Source organism: Talpa occidentalis, unplaced genomic scaffold (genome assembly GCF_014898055.3).
Source record: "Talpa occidentalis isolate TD23 unplaced genomic scaffold, MPIMG_talOcc4v2.1 talOcc4.7, whole genome shotgun sequence".
Lineage (NCBI taxonomy): Eukaryota > Metazoa > Chordata > Mammalia > Eulipotyphla > Talpidae > Talpa > Talpa occidentalis.
In genome coordinates this window covers 119,020,750-119,043,645 of record NW_023605083.1, presented here as the reverse complement: position 1 = coordinate 119,043,645, position 22,896 = coordinate 119,020,750, and the positions used below count along the sequence as shown (strand labels likewise).

Below are 22,896 nucleotides of genomic sequence, written 5' to 3'. Positions count from 1 at the left end.
TGCAGGTAATTCCATGCTTACAAAATTACCGGAAGGGATAGAGGAATAGGCTGTACCTGCATAAATGGCTCCCAAAAAAAACATGGACCCTACTTTCGGAACTGATCCCCCTCCTCCACCTCAGAAAAGTAAAGAGTCTGTTGATTTCGAGAACTACCTCCTAAGTGAGTCAGGGGTCAGGAACAACCCACCAAGCTGCCTCCCCAAACCAGTGTCCCCACAACTGTGCTGATCAACAACAAGCCACATGCCCAGCCCAGTCAGTGTACAGAACTGTTGCCTAACCAGGCTACAGCATCAGTGCCAACCTCCCCGGCCCAGGAGGGCTCACTAGGAGAAAACTGAGTGGGGGCATTTGCACACATTGTCAGTCTGGATTTCTCCCCCAGCACAGTCCCCACACTTGCCCTGAGACCACCGCCAGGGCCTGGAAACACCCTGTCCTCTTTCTTGCCACCCTTAGCCCAGCTGGCCATGCCTCCCTCCACTTGGAATCACCTCCAGGAAACAGAGATTCCTTCTCCAGCTCCCTCAGGCCCAAAGGCGTCCAACAGAAATATATGTGCAGACTCGTAATTCTCAGTTTTCTAGTAGCCACATGTAGTAGGTTGAATAATGGCCCTCAAAAAATATCAAGTCCTAACACTTGGAACTTTTAAATGTTACCTTATTTGGAAAAAGTAGCTTGCAGATGAAATTAAATTAAGAATTTAGAGATGAATCACCCTGGATTATCTGGGTGGCCCTAAATGCTATCACAAGTGCCCTTATAAGCGACAAGCCAAAGGAGAAATGCACACAGAGAAGGCAGGTATTCCTGGCTGGCAAGAGGAATACCTGAAGCACATTCCTAACAGGCCCCAAGCCCAGCAAGGGTTCCTCTGAAATATGGTGTACCAGGGGTGGGGGGCCAAGCAGGAAACTTAGCAGTACCCCACGCACACACCCAGCCCCATCGGGCCACCACCCAACGCTTTCCTTGCCCGCCCCTGCCAGGCCCACCTGAGTCCCTGCCCATCCATAAGGGGCGGAGCCTGGCCTCGTGCGTGTATAGGGAGGAGGGAGGGCGGGTGCTCTTAAGGCCGCTGGATGAGAACTGCACCGCCTCCCTTTACACCTCACCTGGAACTCCTCACCTGGGCTCTGAGCCGGCTGGGTGGCAGAAGCCGGGAGTGAATGCAAAGACCGGCCAGCCCTGGACACCAGGTAGGTGCCTTTCTCCTTTAAGGAGAAGAGAGGGCGATCCAGCAGCCCCTCCAACCCAGACGCATTTAACCTTTTATCCTCAGCTCCTCCACTTCTCCTGGGACTCAGAGTGAAAGTGGAGAGAAATGAAAGGAGGTTTTAGAGGAGAGGTCTCAGGATCATACACCTGGAGTTCAGCACTTTGAGGGAACTGAATAAGCACCCATCAGCAGCAATGTAGGGGGGAAGAGGCTTACCTGAGGTCATGGAGGCAGCAAGGGGGTGGACACAGAACCCTAGGCCCCTGCCTTCCAGTACAGAGAACAAGCCTGGTCTGGAGCCCCTATGCTCGGCCCTTCAGTGGCTGCCAGAAATCCAGGGATGGGAAGCCTGAGGGGCTGACTGCCCTTTGCTGGGTCTGAGGCCTTTACCCTGGGCTCTAGAATCCCAGGAGGGGCAGAAGTGGAGAGGATCCTAAATCTATGAAGAAACAGCACAGACCCATGGAGCCAAGACCACCCGGGTTCAAATCCTGGCCCACCACTGGGTTCTGTGGGTTGCATGACCTTAGGCAAATCCTTAAGCTCCCAGCCCCACCCAAAGCATGGGGCTCACTGAATGCTTGAGAAAATGAAATATGTTTTTATGTTTCTGTTATTATGGTGTCACCATTATACAGATGGGGCAATAGGCGTCCAGAGAGCAAAGGCCTCTGGTGGCCCAAGAGCTGGAAACAAACGTTTCCAAGCCAGCAGGCAGGCATCCTGGGTCCCGGTCCTGCAGGGAGACCCGATATGCTCCCCAAAGTCAGTAACCTCAGCCTCCTCTACAGGGGCCCAGCCAAAATCCCTGCAGGATGCACCGAGATCCTGTCCCAACAAACCCAGGCCACTTGGAGACTGTGAGCAAAAAGCCACAGCTCCATGTCCTCGGCTGCCCCCGGGGCAGGAGGCCGGTTCCCTTCCACTGCCATTTATAGACATGCTCCCCTGCCTGGGACGCATCACCCCTCCAGAACCCAGCCAACGAGAAGTATGACTGCAGGGCCTATAGGAGCTGAGGGGCCAGAGGTGATCTGGTTTTTCTTAAAGCTACATGGGCAAATCACCCCCCTCTCTGGACCTCAGAGTTCTGCATTTGAACTCCACATGGGATCAGGAGGCTGGTCTGAGACCCCGCACTCCACCACTTTTCTGGATGTGTGGCCTGTGCAGATTTCTGAACCTCTCTGAGCCTGAGTATCTTCATCTGTAAAATGGGCGGGAATAGAGAAGCAGCCTCCTGGGGTTGGAGATTAACCAAAAGGACCACCATAGGTGACCCTGGCCTAAACCAGGCCTGGCACACGGTGAGCACGCCATAAATGGGGAGATCATGTTAATGGGAGGCATCATGTAAGTCCTATTTCTAAGCAGTATTTACCGTTGTCCAACTGCTTCACAAGCAGCACCTCCGGGGTTCCACACCACTCTTGGGGAGGATGCGGAGTGGGAATTCTTACTCCCATCACCCAGATGAAGAAGCTGAGGGTCAGAGGGACACCTTAAAGAACAGTCTGAGCTGAGATTTGAGCTCCAGAGTTTGCATTCATTTCTTCTGCCCCAGGCTGGTCTCAATGCCTTTTCCAGGACTGAAGACCTGACTCTAAAGCAGGATATGGCCAAGACACCTTAGAAAAAGGGAGACATGGTGTTGGGGATTATTGGGGAGCAATTGGTGAGTCTCAGGACAGGCAGTCATAGTTCAACCAGCACATCTCAGTTCCCCCCAATTTTTAGCCTCAGTCCCAGCACCTCTTACCACCTATCTAGCCCCACCTTAAAGAAACTAGCATGTAGCTTTAAGGATACACAACAGGATGAACTTTCCGCCATAAGGAAATGAGGAAGTTGGGACATGTCTTTCCCAGACAAGCCCCTAGGGAGAAAATATCATCTGATGATGTCACTCCCTAGCTCAAAAGTGCTCCTTGGCTCCTCACTGCCCTCAGGGTTGCATCTGGCCTACAAGGCCCTATAGAATGTGGCCAACTTGCCTCTCCCTCCTTTCTTGCCCTCCAACCACTTTGTTTTCCAGATGCTCAGTAATGTCTGGTGATCTGCCTTGTCCTGCAGGCCTTCGAACACTCCTGCCTCCTCATGCCTACCTGCCTTTCCAGCTAGTTCCTGCTTTTCCTTCGTGTCCCCTTTTTTATGTCCCTTCCTTCAGGAAGTCCTCCCTGACTTCCTCACCAATATGTGTATAGAGTCCCCTCTGCTTCCCCTCCTCCCTGGTGACACTGTAAATGATTGCTACCTGCCTATTTTGTTTCATTGCCTACATGGAAGAGCTTCAAAGTACAGGGGCCCTGCCATCAGACTACTGGGGTCCAGTACTGCTCTGACACTTGTTGGCCACATGACTCATGGGCAAGTTACTTACCTCTCTGTGTCTTGGTACTTGAATTGTAAAATGCAGTAAAAATAGTATTTACCTGTTATAGGGGTTTTAAGAGGCTTTATGTGTAAATACCAGAGCATAGCTATGTATATAACAATTACTCAATAAATATTAGCCAGTATTTATTTAATAAACATGCCTGAAACATCATAGATATTCAACAAACTTCTATTGAAATGATCTTAGTTAAGTACTCTTGCATGATGCTTATTATATGCTAGGCACTGCTCTCAGCACGTTACAAATATTAACTTGTTCTAAAGATAAAGAAACTGAGGCCCAGAGAAGTCACTTGCCCAAAGTTAGACAGCTACTCAGTGGTGGTATCAGAATGACACCCAGGCCATCCGGTCCCAGCATCCATGTTTTTATTTTTATTTTTTGTAAGATTTACTTATTTATGCATACAAGAGCTGGGGTACAGGCCAGAGGTGCGGGGCCGAGGGGGCAGGGGTTGCCACAGGATCCACCAGAGACAGAGTGGGGAACTGAACAGGCAGATCTACTGAAATACACTGCTGAGGGGAGCAGCAGGTGAGTCAGGAGAGGTCTGCTGTGCCATGTGGGTCACCTCCCTGACTGGGGATTGAACTCATGCTGCAGTGGCTGGTGATAGCTTCATAATGCTAGTCTTAACCCCTTGCTCCACCAGGGATGCTCTTTTTTTTTTTTTTTTTTTAAGATGCATCCATGTTTTTGAATGAAAGAATGAATATGCCTTTTACTGTGGGGAGGTAAGGCAGGGACTTCACCTACAAATATTAACTTTCCACCCTCGTCCTCTTTCAGGTCCTGGAACTCATGGTTGGCAAGTGATATATAAGTGAGCTCGTGGAAGCCAGAAATAAACCACTGGGTAGCTGCCCCCACCATGTCACAGGTGATGTCCAGCCCCCTGCTGACGAGAGGCCATGCAGTCAACTTGGCTCCTTGTGAGGAATCCAGGAGGGCCCTGCACCCTGTACCCAGCCCTAACCTGCCGCCCCAGTGTCCTTACTACACCACAGAAGGCTGGGGAGCCCAGGCCCTGATGGCCCCCACACCCTGCAAGGGGCCCTCTAGCAGTCTCCAGCAGGCCCCACAGCTTGGAGCCAAAGCCAGCTGCCTCCCGCATTGCCCTGGCGAGCAGGCTTCAGGCGCCCTGGATGAGCTCGACTCCTACATTGGCTTCTCCCTGGAAAGCCTCAATCAAATGATCCTAGAACTGGACCCCACCTTCCAGCTGCTTCCCACAGGGACCGGTAGCCCCTGTGCTGAGCCCACCCCAAGCACTACCTCGAGGACAAAGAAGGAGGAGCCTGAAGCCTTGGGTAAGGACCTGGGGCACAGTGCCAAGAGGGGGTCTTGGGGACCAGCTCATGAGGAAGAAGGACTTTTCTATCAAATCAGGGGAGCAGGGGCTGATGTCCTGCTGGGGGGTGCTGTGTGGCCTAAACAAATCACTTACCCTCTCTGTTTTCTCTGCTATAAAAAGGGGCTAAATCCATTTTTCTCTCACTATCCAATTCCATTTGGCTCCTGAGTTCGGAAAGTGATAGATACAGTTTATATGTGATTTTAAGAGAACTTAACAAGCTAATATATAATTTATAAGAACTTTGTACAATGCCATTCCTATAAGAGCTTGATAAATGTGGGGTCCCTGAACCTCACTGTTCTATGGCATCTCTCTTTAGGTCCTAACGTGGGCCCTTTGCTATTTCTGTAGGATTGTTATCTGGGCCCTGTGCCTGTGTAGGGGAATCTCTCTCTGGGGAGGCGCAAGATGCAAGAGGTAGGTTTGGAGAGACAGAAATCAGTCTATTTAGGGTGGTGACCCCATTGGGCTGAAGCAACACCGGTAAAGATTGAACAGCCGGCTCCTTGGTGGGGTAGGAGAAGGACCCTATTTGAAGTGTCTGCCAGTTCTCACAGTGTAAATTCTTGCTGCCAACATGTCCCTGAATGTGACTCTGGAAATCGTTGGCCATTATTGAGCATGTCCCCCTTATCACACAGCAGACGCCAAGAGCCTTAGGAGCATAGATAGCTAGCAGTTAAATGCAGTCCAACAGTGGGATGTGATGATTAGGAGTATCTATCACTTTCGCTTTTAACTTAAGTTATGTCACTATAAGTTAATAGAGTTTACATTTTAATGGCTTGAGTTTAGCAACTGGCTGCACAAAATCCTAAAAAATTAACTCCAGTTCCAGGTACAAACCAAGTGCAATGTACCCTACCCCCAAGGGAATCTAGAAGTTCCTGCACCTGGCTGCCATGTCCCAAACAAAGAATTTCAAGTGTGCTTGAGGCTGACAGTCAAGCAGCCGGCCCAGAAGACTGAGCCTCCAAGGGCTCAATCGGCAGGTGACGGGGTGCAGTTAGGAGCAGAGACAGGGACCACGAGGGCCTCTACTTATCAAGTACTGGTACTTACTAGGTACCAGGCACTGTGCTGTGGTAGAACTTTTAATCCTCCCAATCCACCCCCATGAAATGAGTGTTTTTATCCTCATTTTATAGATGAAAAAACTGAGGTTGGCAGAGTTGAGTAAGGAGCCAGCCCAGCCTCATCACTGGAGTAAGGCAAAGCTCACCCAAGCTGTTTACTTCCCTTCTGCACAGTCCTGGAGTCCTCATCTGCAACCAGAGACGAGCTCTTACCTCAAAGGGCTGAGGGGGTTAAAAGAAGTAACAGTTGTTGGATGTTTACCATAGGTCCTGGCGCACTGCAGTCATTATTTTTATTAAACTCTGGGATTGCATTTAGGACCAGCCCCAGGGTAGGTTCAGGCTCTGGGGTGGAGGCGAGCCCAGAATCCAGGTCCTTGGCACCCCAGGACTGGTCCCCAGGAGGCCCTCCGCTCCTCCCCCAAGCACTGCCTGCCAAGCCTGTTAAAAGAACGGCCTCCATCCTTCGGGAGCCTTCCTGCCTCTGAAGGGCAGTCATCATGGGCAAGTCTCTGCAGGAAGGTGGCGTGGGCCTAATTACTATTAGCAGGAGCAAGCCCAGGGTTTTAATGTTCCTGCCCCAAGGCAGGAGTTCCATGCACGCAACGATGATGCCAGCTGAGGCAAGACAGGGTGTGTGGAGTGTCCAATGTATGGGCTGGGGGTTACCAACCAGGCCCTCCCTCCCAGGGGCAGTAGTCTTGTTCTCAGCTGGGCACAACCTAGGTCCTGAGGATGAGTCCACCTGACTGGGAAGCAGGGGGCACCAGGGGTGAGGGTTGGCAGTGGCCAGAGGGTCCTGACGAAGCCCCTAGCTCTGCCTTGGCCTCTCCTCCAACATCTGCTTGGATGCTGTGATGCCTGGAAGCTCACTGCCTCCTGAGACGGACAGTGGGTGAACGCCCCAATAGAACCTTCTCTGCGATTACTAGGAACAGCTGGCACCTGCGTGTCTTTGTGGGGGGCTACAACCATCTTATGCATGTCACCTCCCAACACCTCCCCCCAGCCCACTCCTGCCAGTGATAACATTCTGGGCCCCCTCGTGTGAGTTCCATTGGCTGAATGTCCCCCGGGTGTCCTCTCTCTGCACTTTTATCACTCCTGCTTTGGGGTGTTGAAGGGGAGACTCCCACAATCATGATGCTCGCAGGTGTTGGTTGCCTTAACTTGGCAAAATTAAACTTTTAATTTGATGCCTCCCCTAAATATAAATGGACAGGCTCTTGGGATACATGACCCCAGCCTGCACCCCATGAAGGAGAGTGGCAACTACCTCACAGATGAGAAAATTGAGCCAAGGGAGGGGAAGTGACGGCCCAGGGTCACACCACGGCTACATGCAGGCCAGGCCTCACACTCCAGCTCCTGGACTCTAAAGCCCATGTTCTGGCCAAACCCTGGCTTGGAAATAGTCTTCTACCTCCTCACCCAGGGATTCACAGAATAAATCTGTTTGGGGGCACCCTGCGGGCCCCTCTTCTGAGGCACCCAGTGCTCACATACTTAGCCCCAGCGTCACTGCTCCTACCTCTTGCCCCTCTTCCTTCTGACTTACCCTGGGGAAAACCCCCACCCCACAGGGAACCTGGCTTCTAGAAGCAAACTTCATATCCCTTTCTTTATCCCCTCCACCACCCCAGCTCCCATCTTTGGAGCAGGCCCCCACATTTCATTTTCCAGTCATTTATGCCAGTCAAGGCTATTTGCCAATCCCAAGGTACGGGTGTTTAATAACTGCCTCTCCACCCCCACACCCACGTGCCTCCCCCCTCACCACCCGCCTGGTGCTGGCGCCTGCATCCACCCAGCACTGCCCAGACTTGCCCCACGGGCCTGTAAACAGCGGCTGCACCCAGGTGATGGGGGGGGCAGGTAGGGGACCCACTTTTCCCCCACCCCACCCCACCCCACCACATCTATCTCAGGACAGACAGCAAGACAAGTGACTCACGGCTCTGAGCCTCCTCCCTTCTCCCCTGCCCTGCTTGCTTGGCAGCCAGGCAAGGCCTTTGATAGGGGGCTGGCTGACCAGTGAGTAGGGCCCAGAGCTTTTCCAGGCTGAGAAGCCCTCCCCAAAGCAGCTGAGCACTTTCTCACTGGGCAAAGCCTTAGGAAAAGGTCCCAAGGAGCCCCTCATGCTCCTCCAAAGGACCAAACAGAGCACTTGAGCTGGAGTGGGCTCTCCACTCCCTGATGTGTGGCTTTGGATAACTTACTCAACCTTTCTGAGCCTTGATTTTCCTTCTGTCCCATGGAATGGAGTTTTTATGAGGGTTAAATGAGCTAATAGAGGTAACATGCTTGTAACCGCTCTGAGGCACCTCACTTGGTAAATACCGGTCTTTATTAAAAACTGGGAAATAAATGTTAGCTCTGCTCCCATGTTCCCCTGAGCCTCAGTTTCCTCCTCTGTAAAAGCAGTGCCTGCCAGCATTGGGCCAAAAGGTTGTTGTGAGCCTCAAGAGGATTGTGAGTATAAACACTATAAAGTCCTATAAAAACAAAAGTTGTATTCCAACCTTCCAGAAGCATCCACCCCATTCCAAGACCTGTTCTCATTCAGAGTGCATGATCCATGGTGCCAGACTTTCTCCTCTTGCCCTTGGCAGTGGGACCCCAAGGGAAAATTAGCCAAAAAGCAGGCAGGTGGGAGATGTTCCTCAAAGCCCACCCTGGACCAGGCTTCAGGCTCATTTGTCAGTGTATTTCATCCTCACTACAGCCTACTCGGAAGGCTGGTTGCAGATGAGGAAACTGAGGCTCAGAGCAGTTAGGAGGGTTACCCAATGCCTCTTGGCGGGAAAGTGGCAAATCAAGGACTCACGTACAAGTTTGTGTCATGACAAACCCAAGCCTGTTCCACCTTCTAGAGCAGCAAGTCCAGGTCAGCCCTCCAGCCCCCCTTATCTGATGTAACCCTCCACCCCCACCCCTGCCCAAGCAGGCTCAGACAGAGGCAGCAACCATGAGGAGGACAAGCAGGCCCTACCCAGGAGCAGGTTGGGGCAGGCAGAGACTCCACCGTCACGGCAGGCTGGGCGGGGGGTGCATGTGCCAGAGCCCAAGGGGGTGGGAGACTGGCACACAGAAGCCGAGGTGCCATTTTCCTCTGATTCCACCCTGGGAACCTTCCAGAAGGGAGCAACTTGGTGACCACCCTCTCGCCTGGAGCAGCACCAAGGACAGCTCTCCCTCCCCAGGCCAGAAAAACGGGTGTCTATCCTCACCCTTAGGAGAAGCTCAGGGCGCCCCCCCACCAGCAAGAAATCAGGCTGAGGGGCATGAGTCCCGGAGGTCCCACAGGGGACTGGAAAGAGCAGCAAAGTTCTCATTCAGAGTACATGATCCATGGTGCAAAGTTCTCAAACTTCCAAGTACACCCAGACCCCAGGGGTCTTGCTAAAATGCAGGGGTTGATTCAGCAAGCCTGGCTGGGGCCTGAGGAGGTGCTGCTGGATGCACACGAATCACCTGGAGAACTAAACAAACAATCCTGAGGCCTGGGCCCACCCTGGAGACGCTGATCTAACTGGCTCAGGGTGGAGCCTGGGCATTAGGACTCTGAACGCTCAGGGGGTGATTCTAGAGTGCATCCAGATTAAGAAGCCCTGCCATCACTGCAGGCATAGACAGAGTTAGCTTTCACACGCCCCTTAGGAGCGGAGGCCTCAAGATGTGACTGGCCCACTGTCAAGACATCATTTCAACAGGAGAGGAAGCCAGCAGACGCCAGGAGGGGGTCCCCCACTGCACAGGGCTTATTATGTGCCAGGCAATGCGGTGCCTCCTACAAGTCATTCATTCATCCTTATTGTAAACCCTGCAGGCTGAGTAGAGACACCACCCCCCTCCCCATTTTATAGCTATGGAAACAGAGGGTCTAGGTTGGTGAGGTCTTTGGCCAAGCGTTCTCACACAGTAAGTGGCAGAACCAGCCTGCCCAATTCCAAGATCTGTGTTCCAGCCACTGCATCTTCCACACCCAAGGGTGGGAGAGTGACTGACTCTAGAACTGGGCCCTCAAGTAGACCTGGGTGCTAGTCCTGATTCCAACCAGCTTCTCCTCACCACACTTCAGATTCCTCCTCTGTATAAGAAAGAAGGGACCAGGTGAACTTAAAGACCCTTCCAGAATTCTCACTCTGTGAGTCTGAGCTCCCCCGTTTCACCACTGCTCTGCTTCTCTCCCCAAAGATATAAAGTACATCGAGGTGACCTCCACCAGATCAAGGTGCCACGACGGCCCCCAGCGCTGCTCCAGCCCGTCCGTCACCCCGCCCTTCGGCTCCCCACACAATGGTGGCCTCCTCCTTTCCAGGGACATCCCCAGAGAGACTAGAAGCAGCAGCGAAAGCCTCATCTTCTCAGGGAACCAGGGCAGCCGGCACCAGCGCCTCCCTCCCCAGTCTGGAGCTCCCTCCTTTCATTCCCCATCCCCTCCCAGCACCTCCATCCCTTGCATGGGGAGTAAGACCCCTAGCCCCTGGGGCTTGGGCGGCCCACAGGCGGTTTCTCCAACCCAGGAGAAGGGGCCGGGGGCCCTGGCCCCACAGCGAGGCAGCAGGATCTCGGTGCTATCAGCCAGCCCAGCATCAGACATCAGCTACATGTTCGGAAGGTAGGTCTCTCCACTCCCTCTGGTGTTGCGTCTGTAACGCACACGCACACGCAGATCCGAGATGATAAGGGAATCTGGGCATGCACCAAAAATAAGAGTAAACATCTTGTTTCCTACCATCATCTCCATTTGGATCTCAACGCCTCCTCAAGCATTTAGAATACGATTCAATATGCAAAATTCCTGACTTCTGCCTATCTCCAGGGAAGAACCGCTGTATTCCTGAGGTTCTCTGTGTCCTCTCCAGCCCCCACACACCTCATCTCAAGGAAGGTTATTTGTTTCACCTCAAAACACAGGGATGTAAATAGAATCAGGGGGCCCTGGGATGAACCATTTAAAAAGAGAAACACCTCCTTCCTCTTTGCTGCTGGCAAGGCTAGCAGGAGGGAGGCAAGGAAGCTGGGCATTATTTATAGTCTCCCCGGCCCAGTTCGCAACGGGCCTGACAGGAAGACCAAACCACAGGAACTCTGACCTCCACACCAACTCCAAAGCCGCTGTGCCAAGGTCACCCCTGGCAAAGAGTCTGGGATTCCATATGGGCCTCTGAACTCAGGGAGAAGTTCTGGTTGGACACAGAGCCAGCCTCCTCCTCCAGCTGGACAATCAGCCATGGACACGGTCCGGCCCAGGTCTAGCCTGCAGGCAGGACTCTTGAGAGGAATGGGAGGCGAGGGTGATAGTTCCATTAGACTTGCCTGGCTGGGAAGGCGCTAAACCCACATGACCATGGGCTGCTTTGAATGACCAAAGACTCCACAGTGCAGGGATGTTTCTGCACCCTTCAGCATCCCTCGGGGATCATGTGGCATGCCCTTTGCTCTTAGCCGTGGTAGGTGGCATATGCAGCCCTCTGTTTGACCAAAGCCATGGGCACCCAGATCACTAAATCCTTACCTATCACCTCAACACCCTAATACCCTGCCTATCCGGTGCTCTCTCCCCTGCAGCAGCCAGTCCCTCCTCCACTCCAGCATCTCCAGCCATCAGTCATCTAGATCCTTGGAAAGCCCCGCCAGCTCTTGCTCCAGCCTCCACAGCCTTGGCCCTGGGTCCCTGTGTATGAGAACCAGTGACCTCCAAGTTCCCGGCAACCCTACCCCAAGCATGGGCCACCCCAGAGCAGCTCACTTCCCATCAGTGGCCAAGGAACATGCCAGCAGCTGCCCCCCATCCGTCACCAACTCCATGGTGGACATTCCAATCGTGTTGATCAATGGCTGCCCAGAACCAGGGTCTCCCCCATCCCAGAGGACCCCAGGACACCAGGACTTTGTCCGATCTGGAGGTGCTTCTTCCAACAACTCCAGTCCTGCCACCAGGAGTCACAGCCAGAACCTACCAGACGCCTCTCTCATCACGTCCCCAGATGGTATGTTATAAACCAAGGTTATAAACCTTTTACACTGTACAGTTTGGCTAAGGGAAACATCAGTCTCAGCCAGTGAGCACACTGACTGAGTACCTACTGTGTGCCAAGTACTGTGCCAGGTAATAGGACACAGATACGGACACAGTCTAGAAAGAGATGAAAACCAGGGGTTACTATAGAGGAGAATATACACAGAGGCCAAGAGATATTCTAGGTTTATGGGGCTACAGAGGAAGGGCTGATCCTTTCTGTGTAGAGAACTAGAAAGTTCCTCAGAGGATATGGAAAGATGATCTGGAAAGTGGATCAAAAGCCTGTGGCCAGAGAAGGAGAGGAAGGGCATCCCCAGCGAGGGAACGGCATGCCCACCGTCAGGAAGGTGAAGGGGCACGAGGCATGTTTAGGAAATGACTAGAACATTGGATATGGGATAAGGTCATTGAGAGAAATTTGGGGCCAGGTGGCAGAAGGCCCTGGACACCAAGCTAAAGAGTGGGTTTTATCGTTTAGGCAACAGGGACCGGGACCGTCAGAACCTCTAACAGAAGAGTGGTAGGTCCAAGGCACATGTTCAGCAGACTCCTCCTGGAGTCGTGTGGCAGATGAATTATAGGGCCTGGACTGGGGTGGCGGTGAGGGAGCAGTTTTTGTTTCCTTTGGGTGTGCATCATGAAGTGGTCCAGACACGTCGTAATGGGGACCTGAACCAGGGTGGGGCCGGAGGTGGAGGAGAGAGGACAGAGCCAAGAGACCCTCAGGACATGCAAGCAGCAGCCTTGATGAGTAACCCTGGGGGAAGGGAGAGTCAGTGCTAAAGCTGACGTTTGTGGATGATGAGCACGCAGAGGGGGGACGGGTAACCGAGACAATGCATTCCAATTCAGACAGCTAAAAACCACAAGACAGCAAACACCCTCCTTCCCATAGTCTGTGACTACAGGCGCCCAAAAAGAACAAAGCCACCCAGAACCCAGCGCTGTAAACACAGGCTGAGCGGGGCACTCACGGGCTGTGCACCTCTCCCAGGGCCCGCCCCGCTGACAGCCCCAGGGACCCTGCCCTGCCGCCCTGCCTTCCTGTCCTCGCCTTCCCAGGCTCCACAGCCCTCCCACAGGCATCAAGGTGACTGGGTGGCCGGGGAGAGGGCTGTGGAATGCTTGCTCCAACCCACAGCTCACTCCCACTCAAAGTGCCACTTGCATGTCAATACCAGCAAGAGAAAAATGACAAGACAGTTATGCCTTTGAATCTGCTCTGATTGTTTTCCAAGGACAAATCATCTGCAGATTTTAGTACATTTTTTATAATGACTTACTCTCAACACACGTTTTCAAGAAGCCGAAATTAAGAACACTTCCTCTGACTTGGGGGCCCATGGAAATGGGCCTTTTGACATCTCAAAGCACATTTAATGGGGATGATCTCATCCTGGGTTTGGGGGTGCCTTAGGATATCACAATTTATACCCTGGGGTCTTAACAAATTCTGCAAAATAGTCTCAAACAAAATTCATTTCATTTCCTAGACTATCAGAGCATTGAAGACCTTCAGCAGTTTTTAGTTCCCTCTGTCCCCTCCGGGGTCCGGGAGGAAAAGAGCTGTCCCAAATCCAAGTCAAGAAACCCCCTCCTACCTTCCCAGCACAGACTGTTGCACACAGATTTGCTGTCTCCCTTTTTTTCACCTGTTCTTTCATTTTTTTTTTCCAAATTTCATCTACCTCTCAGGAAATCACAGGTTTATTAAGAGGGAGAACAGGCTGAGACCAAAAACAAAAAACAAAAAAAAAGCATCTCAGAATCCTTATTTCAGTCCCCACCAGGCAACATTAGACTCGAGAAACTGTTTCTCATTAAACTGAGATTTTATCTATTTGTTTGGGATTCATTTCCAAGGATACAAGAGGAGACTCCTAAGTCATAGATGTGCCAAGCACTGGAATTTTTCTGGATTTTGGGATTTTTGCCTCTTTAGGGAGCTGGAGATACAATAGGGTTGGGGGGAGGGGCGGCTGACTGGGACTGCTGAGCAGAGACTGCAGGAGGCTACCTATGCTCCCCTCTGTCCAGCCAACAGGGCGCCCCTTCTCTCTCTGTCTCCAGGTCCCACCAGGGACATGCAGCCCACCATGAAGTTCGTCATGGACACCTCTAAATTCTGGTTCAAGCCAAGCATCTCCCGAGAGCAAGGTAAGAGGAAGCGCTGTTTCAGGGACAAGAGGGCCAGGAATCAGGGCTGGGCCCTGCTCTCCACATAGACACACGAGGCCCTGTGTCATGGCAGAGGAGGGAATGGCAAATGGCAGCTCCAGGAAAAGGGGGTGTCCCACTGACCTTACGGCCAAGGAAATAGGGACCACAGCAGGAATGCTGGAGATTAGATAACAGAAGGGACTTCCTGAGAACAAAAGACGATTCTGCAATGTTGCTTTGTGAAGATGCTCTGGGGCTGAGGGACAGAGGCTGTCCAGGTGGGGTGGTAACTGTCTCTGAACCAAGGATTGTTGCAGCGATCGAGTTGCTGAGAAAAGAGGAGCCAGGGGCTTTCATCGTAAGGGACAGTTCTTCATACCGAGGCTCCTTTGGCCTTGCCTTGAAGGTGCCTGAGAACCCCACATCTGCCCAGAACCAGAACCGATCAGGTATGCTCCTGCCTCGTGGGGGGTGGCAGGCTAAGCTGCTAGTTTGCAGAGTGACCTTGGGCCAGTTCCATAACGGCCCCCTCAGCTGCCTCCAGCATCCAGGCCCTGGACATGCTCCTTGCCCAGCTGCCTCTGCCTTCCCAAGTCCCCAGAGTCCCTGCTCTGCTCTCCTGGCAGGAAGAGAAAGAGGAAATTCCCAGCCACTCTCCAGGCTGCTCCCTCTCAGTGCCCACCTGTGTCCAGACCAGGTTTATCGTGAGGTGTAAGGACTAATGTAGCCATTACATGTGCGTGTAGCTTATCGCACGTGTGTGATAACTTGTCACGTGTGTGGGCTTGCTCATCACACGTGGGATGACTCACCGTGTATGCGTGTGCTGGCTTATCATGCAGTACATGCCTCTGGGCACCTGCCCTTGCCCCAGGCGTCATGTTAGGCACCCCAGGTGCCTCATTGGAGAGAAAGATAAAATTCTATTGTTACAGTACAAGGTACCAGCTGCCTCTCAGGCCCCAGGACTGGCCCTCATAGAACAAACAGATGAGATAATGAGGCTTCCAGCAAGCTAGTGACTCCCTTCCACCTGGCCAGTAAGTGATAGGGTGAGGACATAATCCCGACCTCATGTTGTCTACACCCCGCCTCTCTGTCTAAATAGGGACGTGACCTCTGGGCAGTGCTGGTGATGGAGGAAATCTTTCTAGAGGCAACAAGCCCAAAGAGAGGCGGGTTCTGTGGGTGGGTGGGTGGGTGGAGAAGGGCAGAGGGCCTCGTGCACTGTGGGGCCAGCCTGGTGCCAGCAGAGGCCATCTGGGAAGAATAATAGTGGCCCAATGGAGCAGGCTGGGGGGCAGTAAACCAGGCTGAAGAGGAGACTTGAACAGTCATCGAGAACCATCCCTGAAAGCTCTTGAGACCAAGAGAAAGGTCTCAAGGGACAGAATTGGACATAGAAGGGGCAGAATTGGACATAAAAGCCTTTGAGCAAAGATGACAGCACTTCTTTACGGAGGCCTTGAAGATAAGATTCTAACCCACGGTCCCAACAGGAGCAGAGGGAGGGACAAGCTAAGCTCTGGCTGGACACAGGTGAAGTGGGTCAGGCAAGGAGCGGGTGAGCATTTATCTAACACTGGGCCAGGGAACCAGGGAACGCCCACCCACACTCTTTGTTCCTTTGTCCAGGGGAGGACAGCAATGACCTTATCCGCCACTTCCTCATCGAGTCTTCCGCCAAAGGGGTGCATCTCAAAGGAGCAGACGAGGAGCCCTATTTTGGTGAGGCCCTACCCCTGCAGGCCCGTGGGCGGGCCCCAGCTTCTGGACTGGGAAGGCGGCCTGGGGAAGGCTTTCTCACACACTGCTCCCCGTTTCTTTGCAGGGAGCCTCTCGGCCTTTGTGTGCCAGCATTCCATCATGGCCCTCGCCCTGCCCTGCAAGCTCACCATCCCACAGAAAGGTGGGCCTGGGCCCCGGGGGCAATGGCGGGGCACCAGACCTGTCTGTCCTTGTTAGAAAGGCTCCTAGCAGTCATTTCTCACCTTATTTATGGATTATTTTAGGATCACAGTCAAAAGAGCATTCTCTAGGGTCAGTCAATGTCTCCGCTTCCTACCCGAGAATTTGAGGTGAACCTCTCAGAGCCTCAGTCTCCTCACCTGTGAACTGGGCACCGTCATCACCACACCTGATGGAATTCAGGGAGACAGCTCAGGCCAGCCGCTTAGTACCATGCTTGGCACAGAGTAGGCACCTGAAAAATAATTGTCCTTTTTGAGAGTCTGAAAGGAGCATAAATGTGCCAATTTGGAGTTTGTTTTTTCCAGCTCCAACATTTGTTGGGCCTTCCTTCCTTCATCTCCATCTCTCTATGCCCTTGTGAAGTAGATATTGCTGTGACTTCCCCTGCTTTACTGATTACAAAAAGGCACACTCAGGGAGCTAAGTGACTCGCCCAAAGGCTCAGAGTCTGACCCAGAAGCAACCCAGCAGGACCCCGGCCCAGGGGGTCACTCACAACATGCTGGGGAGCTGGAGGCGGTTCCGGGAGGGGAGTCCCAGGCACAAGGACCAGGGGAGCCCCAGAGTAGTGATGGCAAACAAAGGCCTGGGTTTGGGGTGGGGCCCCTCAAAAGAAATGAGGAGGCCAAAGTGAGGACCGGGTCACTGTAGCCATCCAGGGACTGGGGGAAGTGGAGGGGGGATCAAAAGCCTTGCAAGCTGGTTGTTTGGGGAGTCCAAAGTGGCCCCACTTGCCCAATTGCAGTAATCATACCTGGTTTCTCAGCCAAGTCACTTCCCTGAGGTGGGGTGGAGGTGGGAGAAGTTCAAAGGGTTTAATGGGGCCTGTTCTGAAGAGCGAGGAAGAGCAGGCTCTCCTGACACACCCCACCCCCTCGGGGGGCTTGTTCCTTTGCTTTGGCTCAGAATTGGGAGGTGGAGTTGGGGCCTCAGATCCCTCTGCAGACGGCCAGGCGGGCTGCCTGAAGAAATCTGCAGGTGAGTGAGTGGGATGGGGGAGACTCTGGCGCGGCTCCCCGGAGGGCACCTCCTGGCCCTGCGCACGCACAGGCACACGCAGGCCCACACGTGTTTCCCATCACCGCCTTATTTCTTCATTTTAACAAGGTGCCACGTTCCGCCCCCTCCCTGTAAACCCAGAGATGAGAAGCTGCAGGCAGTGTGCTAGGGGGAGGAGGGGCAGCAGAGTGGGGGGTTGCCAGGCTTAACCCCTGGGGCACACATGGACATGCCGGGGCCTCTCTGGGTCTGAGCTCTCTGGGGCGTCGAGTCCGAGTCCAGGGGCCGGCACAGATCCGCACTGGTCTCAGTGACAGCTCCTGTTCTGTCACAGGGCACAAAGGACCCTGCCCATTCCTGCCTCGCTCCTCTCTCTCAACAACGAGCCAGGGCCCCAGGGAAGGTGGGGTAGAGGTGGCGCCACGGGTCTGGGTGGAAGGAAGGTTTGTTAATGCCCTACGAGCAGGTCAGCACCCCCTCCTCTGTCCCACCCTGGAGGGCCAGGACAAAGCAAAGCAACTGACAATCCCAAAGTACGCTGGGGTTGGCCCCAAATTGAAGCTGCCCGCCCTGTCTGCCTGCCTGGTGGCTCGAAGAGCAGCCCCACTGGATTCCTGAAAAAAATAAGACTCCCCTCTGCCCTGGCCCTGGGCGGCGAGAAGACCAGGGCTTAGGTGACCCCTCAATCCACTGCATGGACCCTGGCAGTACCCCAAAACAGAGTCTGCCTCCCACAGGCTGCCACGTCCTATACTTGAGCTCCGTGAGCGTGGAGACCCTGACCGGAGTCCTAGCCGTGCGCAAGGCCATCTCGACCGTCCTGGAGAGGGACGTCCTCCCCACGCCCACTGTGGTCCACTTCAAAGTCACCGAGCAGGGCATCACCCTGACGGATGTCCAGAGGAAGTAAGGGACTTGCCTGTGCTGGGGCTGGAGGGCTGGCAGGGTGAGCTAGAGGGGGCGGCCGAGATGCCATGGGCAGGCGATGAAGGGAGAGTTCAGGTTCTGGACCCGGTGAGGTGAGTAATGCGCTGAGGGACCCAAGCAAGTTCTCTGCCTTCTCTGAGCCTCACACCAATGGCCTCCCAAAGCCCTCCTTCCTTGTGGCTGATGGAGAGAGAATTAACCAGTGTTCAGTGGGCACCGATTAAGTCTGCATCCTCTGCTGCAACATCTGTAGGCCAGACCATGGCTGACCACAGAGACAGTGGGGTGAGGTTACTGCTTCCAGGGCTCAGGGAGCCCAGTCCTGGAGGAACAAGTCGTTAAGTAGCATGGTGGGGGCGGGGGGGGGGGGGGGGGAGGCCAGGGACACAGACAGGAAACTCCAATAAAGGACGCAATGCAAATGCACCCCATGAAAGGAGAGAAGTGCAAACCTGGGCCCCAGGGCTCAGTGGTGGGACAGGTCAGGGCAGACCGTTAGGGGTCTAACTGGGAGGCTTCTTGGAAGAGGGGGTACCTGGCCTTGGGGGAACAGGAGATGGTAAAGCTGGGGCAGAGCACCAGCGTGGACTCTCACCACCTCCCCTCTTCTCCCCACCTTCCCAGAGTGTTTTTCCGGCGCCATTACCCCCTCACCACCCTCCGCTTCTGTGGCATGGACCCTGAGCAACGGAAGTAAGTAGTCTTCTGGGGGTCGAGTTACCTCCCACTCCTGCTGACTCTGGAATAGGAATCAGAGCCTAGGAGCCTCACGGGGTCAGGAGAGCAGAATGAAGAGCGGGCTGTGCAGGACAGGGTGGCCTGGACTCCTCCCTGCTGCTCCCAGAGTCCTTTGCACTCACCTCATTGCCTTCCTTCCCCGCAGGTGGCAGAAGTACTGCAAGCCCTCCTGGTAAGCCTGCCCCTCCACCCAGCCAATCACCAGAGGCCCTGCACCCACTGGGGAGGGAGTTAGGGAAGGAGGGAGGCCCCGCCCTGACCCGAGGAGCCCGTGGTTTTGATGAGGACAACATGGCCTTGGCCCTCGGGAGGCCCCACCTGGTGGTGGAGACATTGCCTAGGAACCCTCAGTCTTATGCGGGAGTCTTGATCTGTGGGGTACCCCCGTCTGATGTATCAAGACATATCCTTGCCTTCAGGAACCTTCCACTCTGATAGGCAAAACCCAAGCCCTGTCTTGGGGAGCCCCCATTCAAAATGAGGGAAACCCATATCTTGAACTTGGAGATCTCCCCATCAGACAGGAAGTTGACATCCGACCCTGGAGTCACCAGTAGGGGAAGGGGCAAGATTGAGGAATGCTGTGTGGACTGAGCCCCCACCTCCCACACCCTGGGCCCCTCCCCTGGGCCCCTCCCCTCACTCAGGCTGCCCTCTCCCTCCAGGATCTTCGGGTTTGTGGCCAAGAGCCAGACTGAGTCACAGGAGAACGTGTGCCACCTCTTTGCTGAGTATGACATGGTCCAGCCGGCCGCGCAGGTCATCGGCCTGGTGAGCGCTCTGCTACAAGACACAGAAAGGGTGTAGCAGGAGGCATCTCCTTGCTCCCCAGACATCCCTTGAGAGGGGAAGAGCCCCTGAGTGGAGGAGCCAGGCCCTGGGCTGGAGGAGAACAGTACCAGCTGAAACTCTGGAACCTGCTGTGACCTTCAGCAATGACCTTCATCCAGACTCCTCCTGGCCTCCATTTTCTCAGCCCTACAAAGAGGCCAATAGACAGGATTGTTCTTGGACTTTGCTGAGCATCTTGATAAACTCTCTAGGATCCAGATGGACACTGCCATGAAAGGGAGGGACCCCCCTCCAATGAAAACAACCTCTGAGGACCCCTGATGCCATCAGCCAGGACACTACCAGTGGTCTGAGCTAGAGGTGCCTGACCCGGCTCTGTGGCAGCAGCAGGTGTTGGGTTGGGGCCCACGGGCCTGGCCACGGCAGCCTGGCACAGATGGTCTGCAAGGGCCGACTTTTCCCTCCAGAGCTCTCTCTCCCTTTCCTTACTTTCTTGACGGTTTCTTGGGCAGCTGCTCCCAGGACCAAAGTGGATCTGCCTGTTCTGGATTCTTTAGGTCACCATAGCCCTGGTTGTTGGGGCAACTTAACAAAGGGATGCTTGCCCCAAGGTCGAGACAAGCAGCTGTGCCCTTGTTCTTGATATCTATCCCTCTCCATTGCCAATGCGTATCAGCCTCTTTTTTTCTTTGAACTTCTTGGTAACCAAGTGTCTTCTAGCTGCATCCCAACTGGCCTGGTGTTGTTTTTTTTACCCACACCTGGAGAATGGTTCTACCTCAGAGGCAGTCGTGCTGAATCCCCGCCCCCCCCCAAACACATACACACACACACCCCTATAGCAGTGTGGCATCAGTTAGCTTCACGGCCACATGGGGGTAGCAGAGAGTCAAGAATATGAATGGGCAGCCACCGCCACCCACCATCCTCGCTGGCCCCTGCCCAGAAATAGTTTGTCTAGTAGGCCTGGGGTCCTAAGGAGGCCACAATATGGGGATGCAAGGGGGCATTTAGAGAAGAAGCCCATTTGCTAAACGAGGAGCAATGCCTACCTCCTTCCAGCTGCAGGCCCTGCCAAAGCGTCATCATCTTTGGCCAAAGTTAAGCCTGATTAACTTAAGTTTATGATTTCAACCCAGAAAAACAAACCAGACTGCAGAGGCCCTTAGCCGTCAGGAGCAGCTGAGACCAGCTCACCCAGCCAGTGATCAGGCACTGCCTCATCCCCTGAGGCTGCAGAACGCTAGACAGCATTCTCAAGGTCACAGTGTCTCAAGGTCACAGTCTGGGGGATGGCAGAGTGCCCCCCCATACCCACGGGTCCCATCACAGAAAATCAAGTGTCTGTCTTTGCACAACAGTGAATTCCAAGGCTTGTTCCCTCAAGACTGTTCTCTCAGACACAGAAACCTGAACAGAGAAGGACCTACCAGCAGGGAGAATCTGTGTCTTAAAGACCAGAAATGCCAGCTCCCCCACACACCCCTAAGCAGCAGTCAAGCCTGCCACTCTAGCCCCCACATATCAGACACACTGTTTTTCTCCAGGACCCCTGTCCTGCTACTCTGCCAGGAAAACAGAAGGGTTGGGGTTTCCCCTGAGTCCTGCGGCCTAAGGTCAGTATGTAGCCCTGCTGATTAACACCCAGATCTCACTGGGGACTCCCTGAGGGGTGAGGAGAAATATAGGCTGTTCAAATGGAATTTGGAAGAGTCCCTTAGCCCAGCTGTGCCCTGAGCTACAAGCTCAGCCCCACAGACCTGGACACTGGCCCCTTGACTTCACCCTGGGCTTGTGGGCTCTGCACCACTTCTCCAATCCTGGGGCAGTACCTTCTCAGACCCTCTTCAACCCCAGCTGCAGATGGGGACTCAAGATTGGGATGCCACATCTCACAAGGTGGTGAGGCAGGAGGGCCTGCAAAGGCATGGCCTTCCTTCAGACCTTGGGAAAGGGTGAGCTGTGGCTTATGTTTAGGCTTACCTGTATGAATTAGAGGCAGGGCCTGCCCTGGAGGGCTATGAAGAGACCTTCCCAAGGGCCTTGAGTCACCGCTAAGAATCCCCTGCCTCCTCTCCCTCTGCCCAGCTGCAGTTTCAACCTCCTCCTTGTGGTCTGGCCATGGACAGAGTCTGTGGAAGTTGGTCACCTCTGCTGCATTGGCCCTTGCCTACGGCTCTGCAAGGAAGATCCAACAGGGACCACCACTTGGACTTTTGCTGGTGGGCAGAGCAGCCAGTCCCACAAGTGTGAGGGCTTAGAGGGCAGAAGGGAAGGACCCTCACCAGGAGCCAAGAGAAGAGAGGTCTTTATTTATTTATTTATTTATTTAATTTATACAAGAGCCAGGTCGCAGGCCAGATGTGCAGGAGGGTAAAAGGATTCACCAGAGACAGAGCGGAGAACAGAACAGGTAAACTGACAAAATACACTGCTGAGGAGAGCAGCGGGCGAGTCAAGAGAGGTCTGCTCGCCATGTGGGTTGCTCTGAGGCCAGCAGGATCGAACTGGCACTGCAGAGGCTGCGGACAGCCTCACAGCGCTGCGCTCAACCGCCTGCACCACCAAGGAGGCCCCCTTTATATTTTTTAAAAGATTTATTCTTATGTATGCATATAGGAACTGGGGTGTGGACCAGAGGTGGGGGGCGTGAGAGGATTCACCAGAGACAGAGTGGGGAGCAGAACAGGCAAATTGACTGAAATACATTGCTGAGGGGAGTAGCGGGAGAGAGAGGAGAGGTCTGCTGCACCATGTGGGTAGCTCCCTGGCTGGGGATCGAACTCATGCTGCAGTGGCTGGTGATAGCTTGAAAGCTCTGTGTCTCTAACCCCTGCGCCACCAGCGAGGCCCTCCACCTCTTCTGTTTAACTTCTTAGATTTCTCATAACTGGACTCTCTAGTAGGGCAGCAGGAGCTCTTAGCCACCTCCTCTCTCATAATATCCAAGAGACTGGGCCTCCCTGGTGGCCTATGGGCTAAGTCTCAGCACTATCACCATCACGGCCTTAGTTCGACCCCTGGCCAGGGAGCTGACCCACACGGCGCAGCAGACCTCTCCTATCTCGCCCGCTGCTCCCCTCAGCAGTGTATTTCAATAGATCTGCCTGTTCTGCTCCCCACTCTGTCTGGCGAATCCTCTCACCCCCTGCATCTCTAACCACACCCCAGTACTTCTATGCAAAAACTAAAAAAAAAAAAAAAAAACATGTAAAAGACAGAGG

General features: G+C 53.9%; 1 protein-coding gene across 1 annotated transcript; it reads left to right on the top strand.

Moving 5' to 3' along the window:
- Window positions 1-4,495: 4,495 nt before the first annotated feature.
- Window positions 4,496-20,075, top strand: TNS4 (tensin 4). The gene is made up of 12 exons (XM_037492605.2): window positions 4,496-4,934; window positions 10,255-10,678; window positions 11,632-12,053; window positions 14,156-14,242; window positions 14,563-14,682; window positions 15,875-15,973; window positions 16,077-16,154; window positions 17,123-17,194; window positions 17,953-18,121; window positions 18,767-18,835; window positions 19,026-19,052; window positions 19,546-20,075. Exons 1-12 carry the CDS (start codon window positions 4,496-4,498, stop codon window positions 19,685-19,687), a joined length of 2,148 nt encoding a protein of 715 aa, XP_037348502.1. The 3' UTR covers window positions 19,688-20,075.
- The last annotated feature ends 2,821 nt before the right edge of the window (window positions 20,076-22,896 follow it).

Excerpts from the sequence above, each read along its gene's own strand:
- TNS4 (XM_037492605.2), top strand. The coding sequence starts at position 4,496 with ATGTCACAGGTGATGTCCAGCCCCCTGCTGACGAGAGGCCATGCAGTC. Across the intron at positions 14,683-15,874 it reads CCCCACATCTGCCCAGAACC|GTCCAGGGGAGGACAGCAAT; the intron begins AGAACCGATCAG and ends CTTTGTTCCTTT. Across the intron at positions 19,053-19,545 it reads AAGTACTGCAAGCCCTCCTG|GATCTTCGGGTTTGTGGCCA; the intron begins GTAAGCCTGCCC and ends CTCTCCCTCCAG.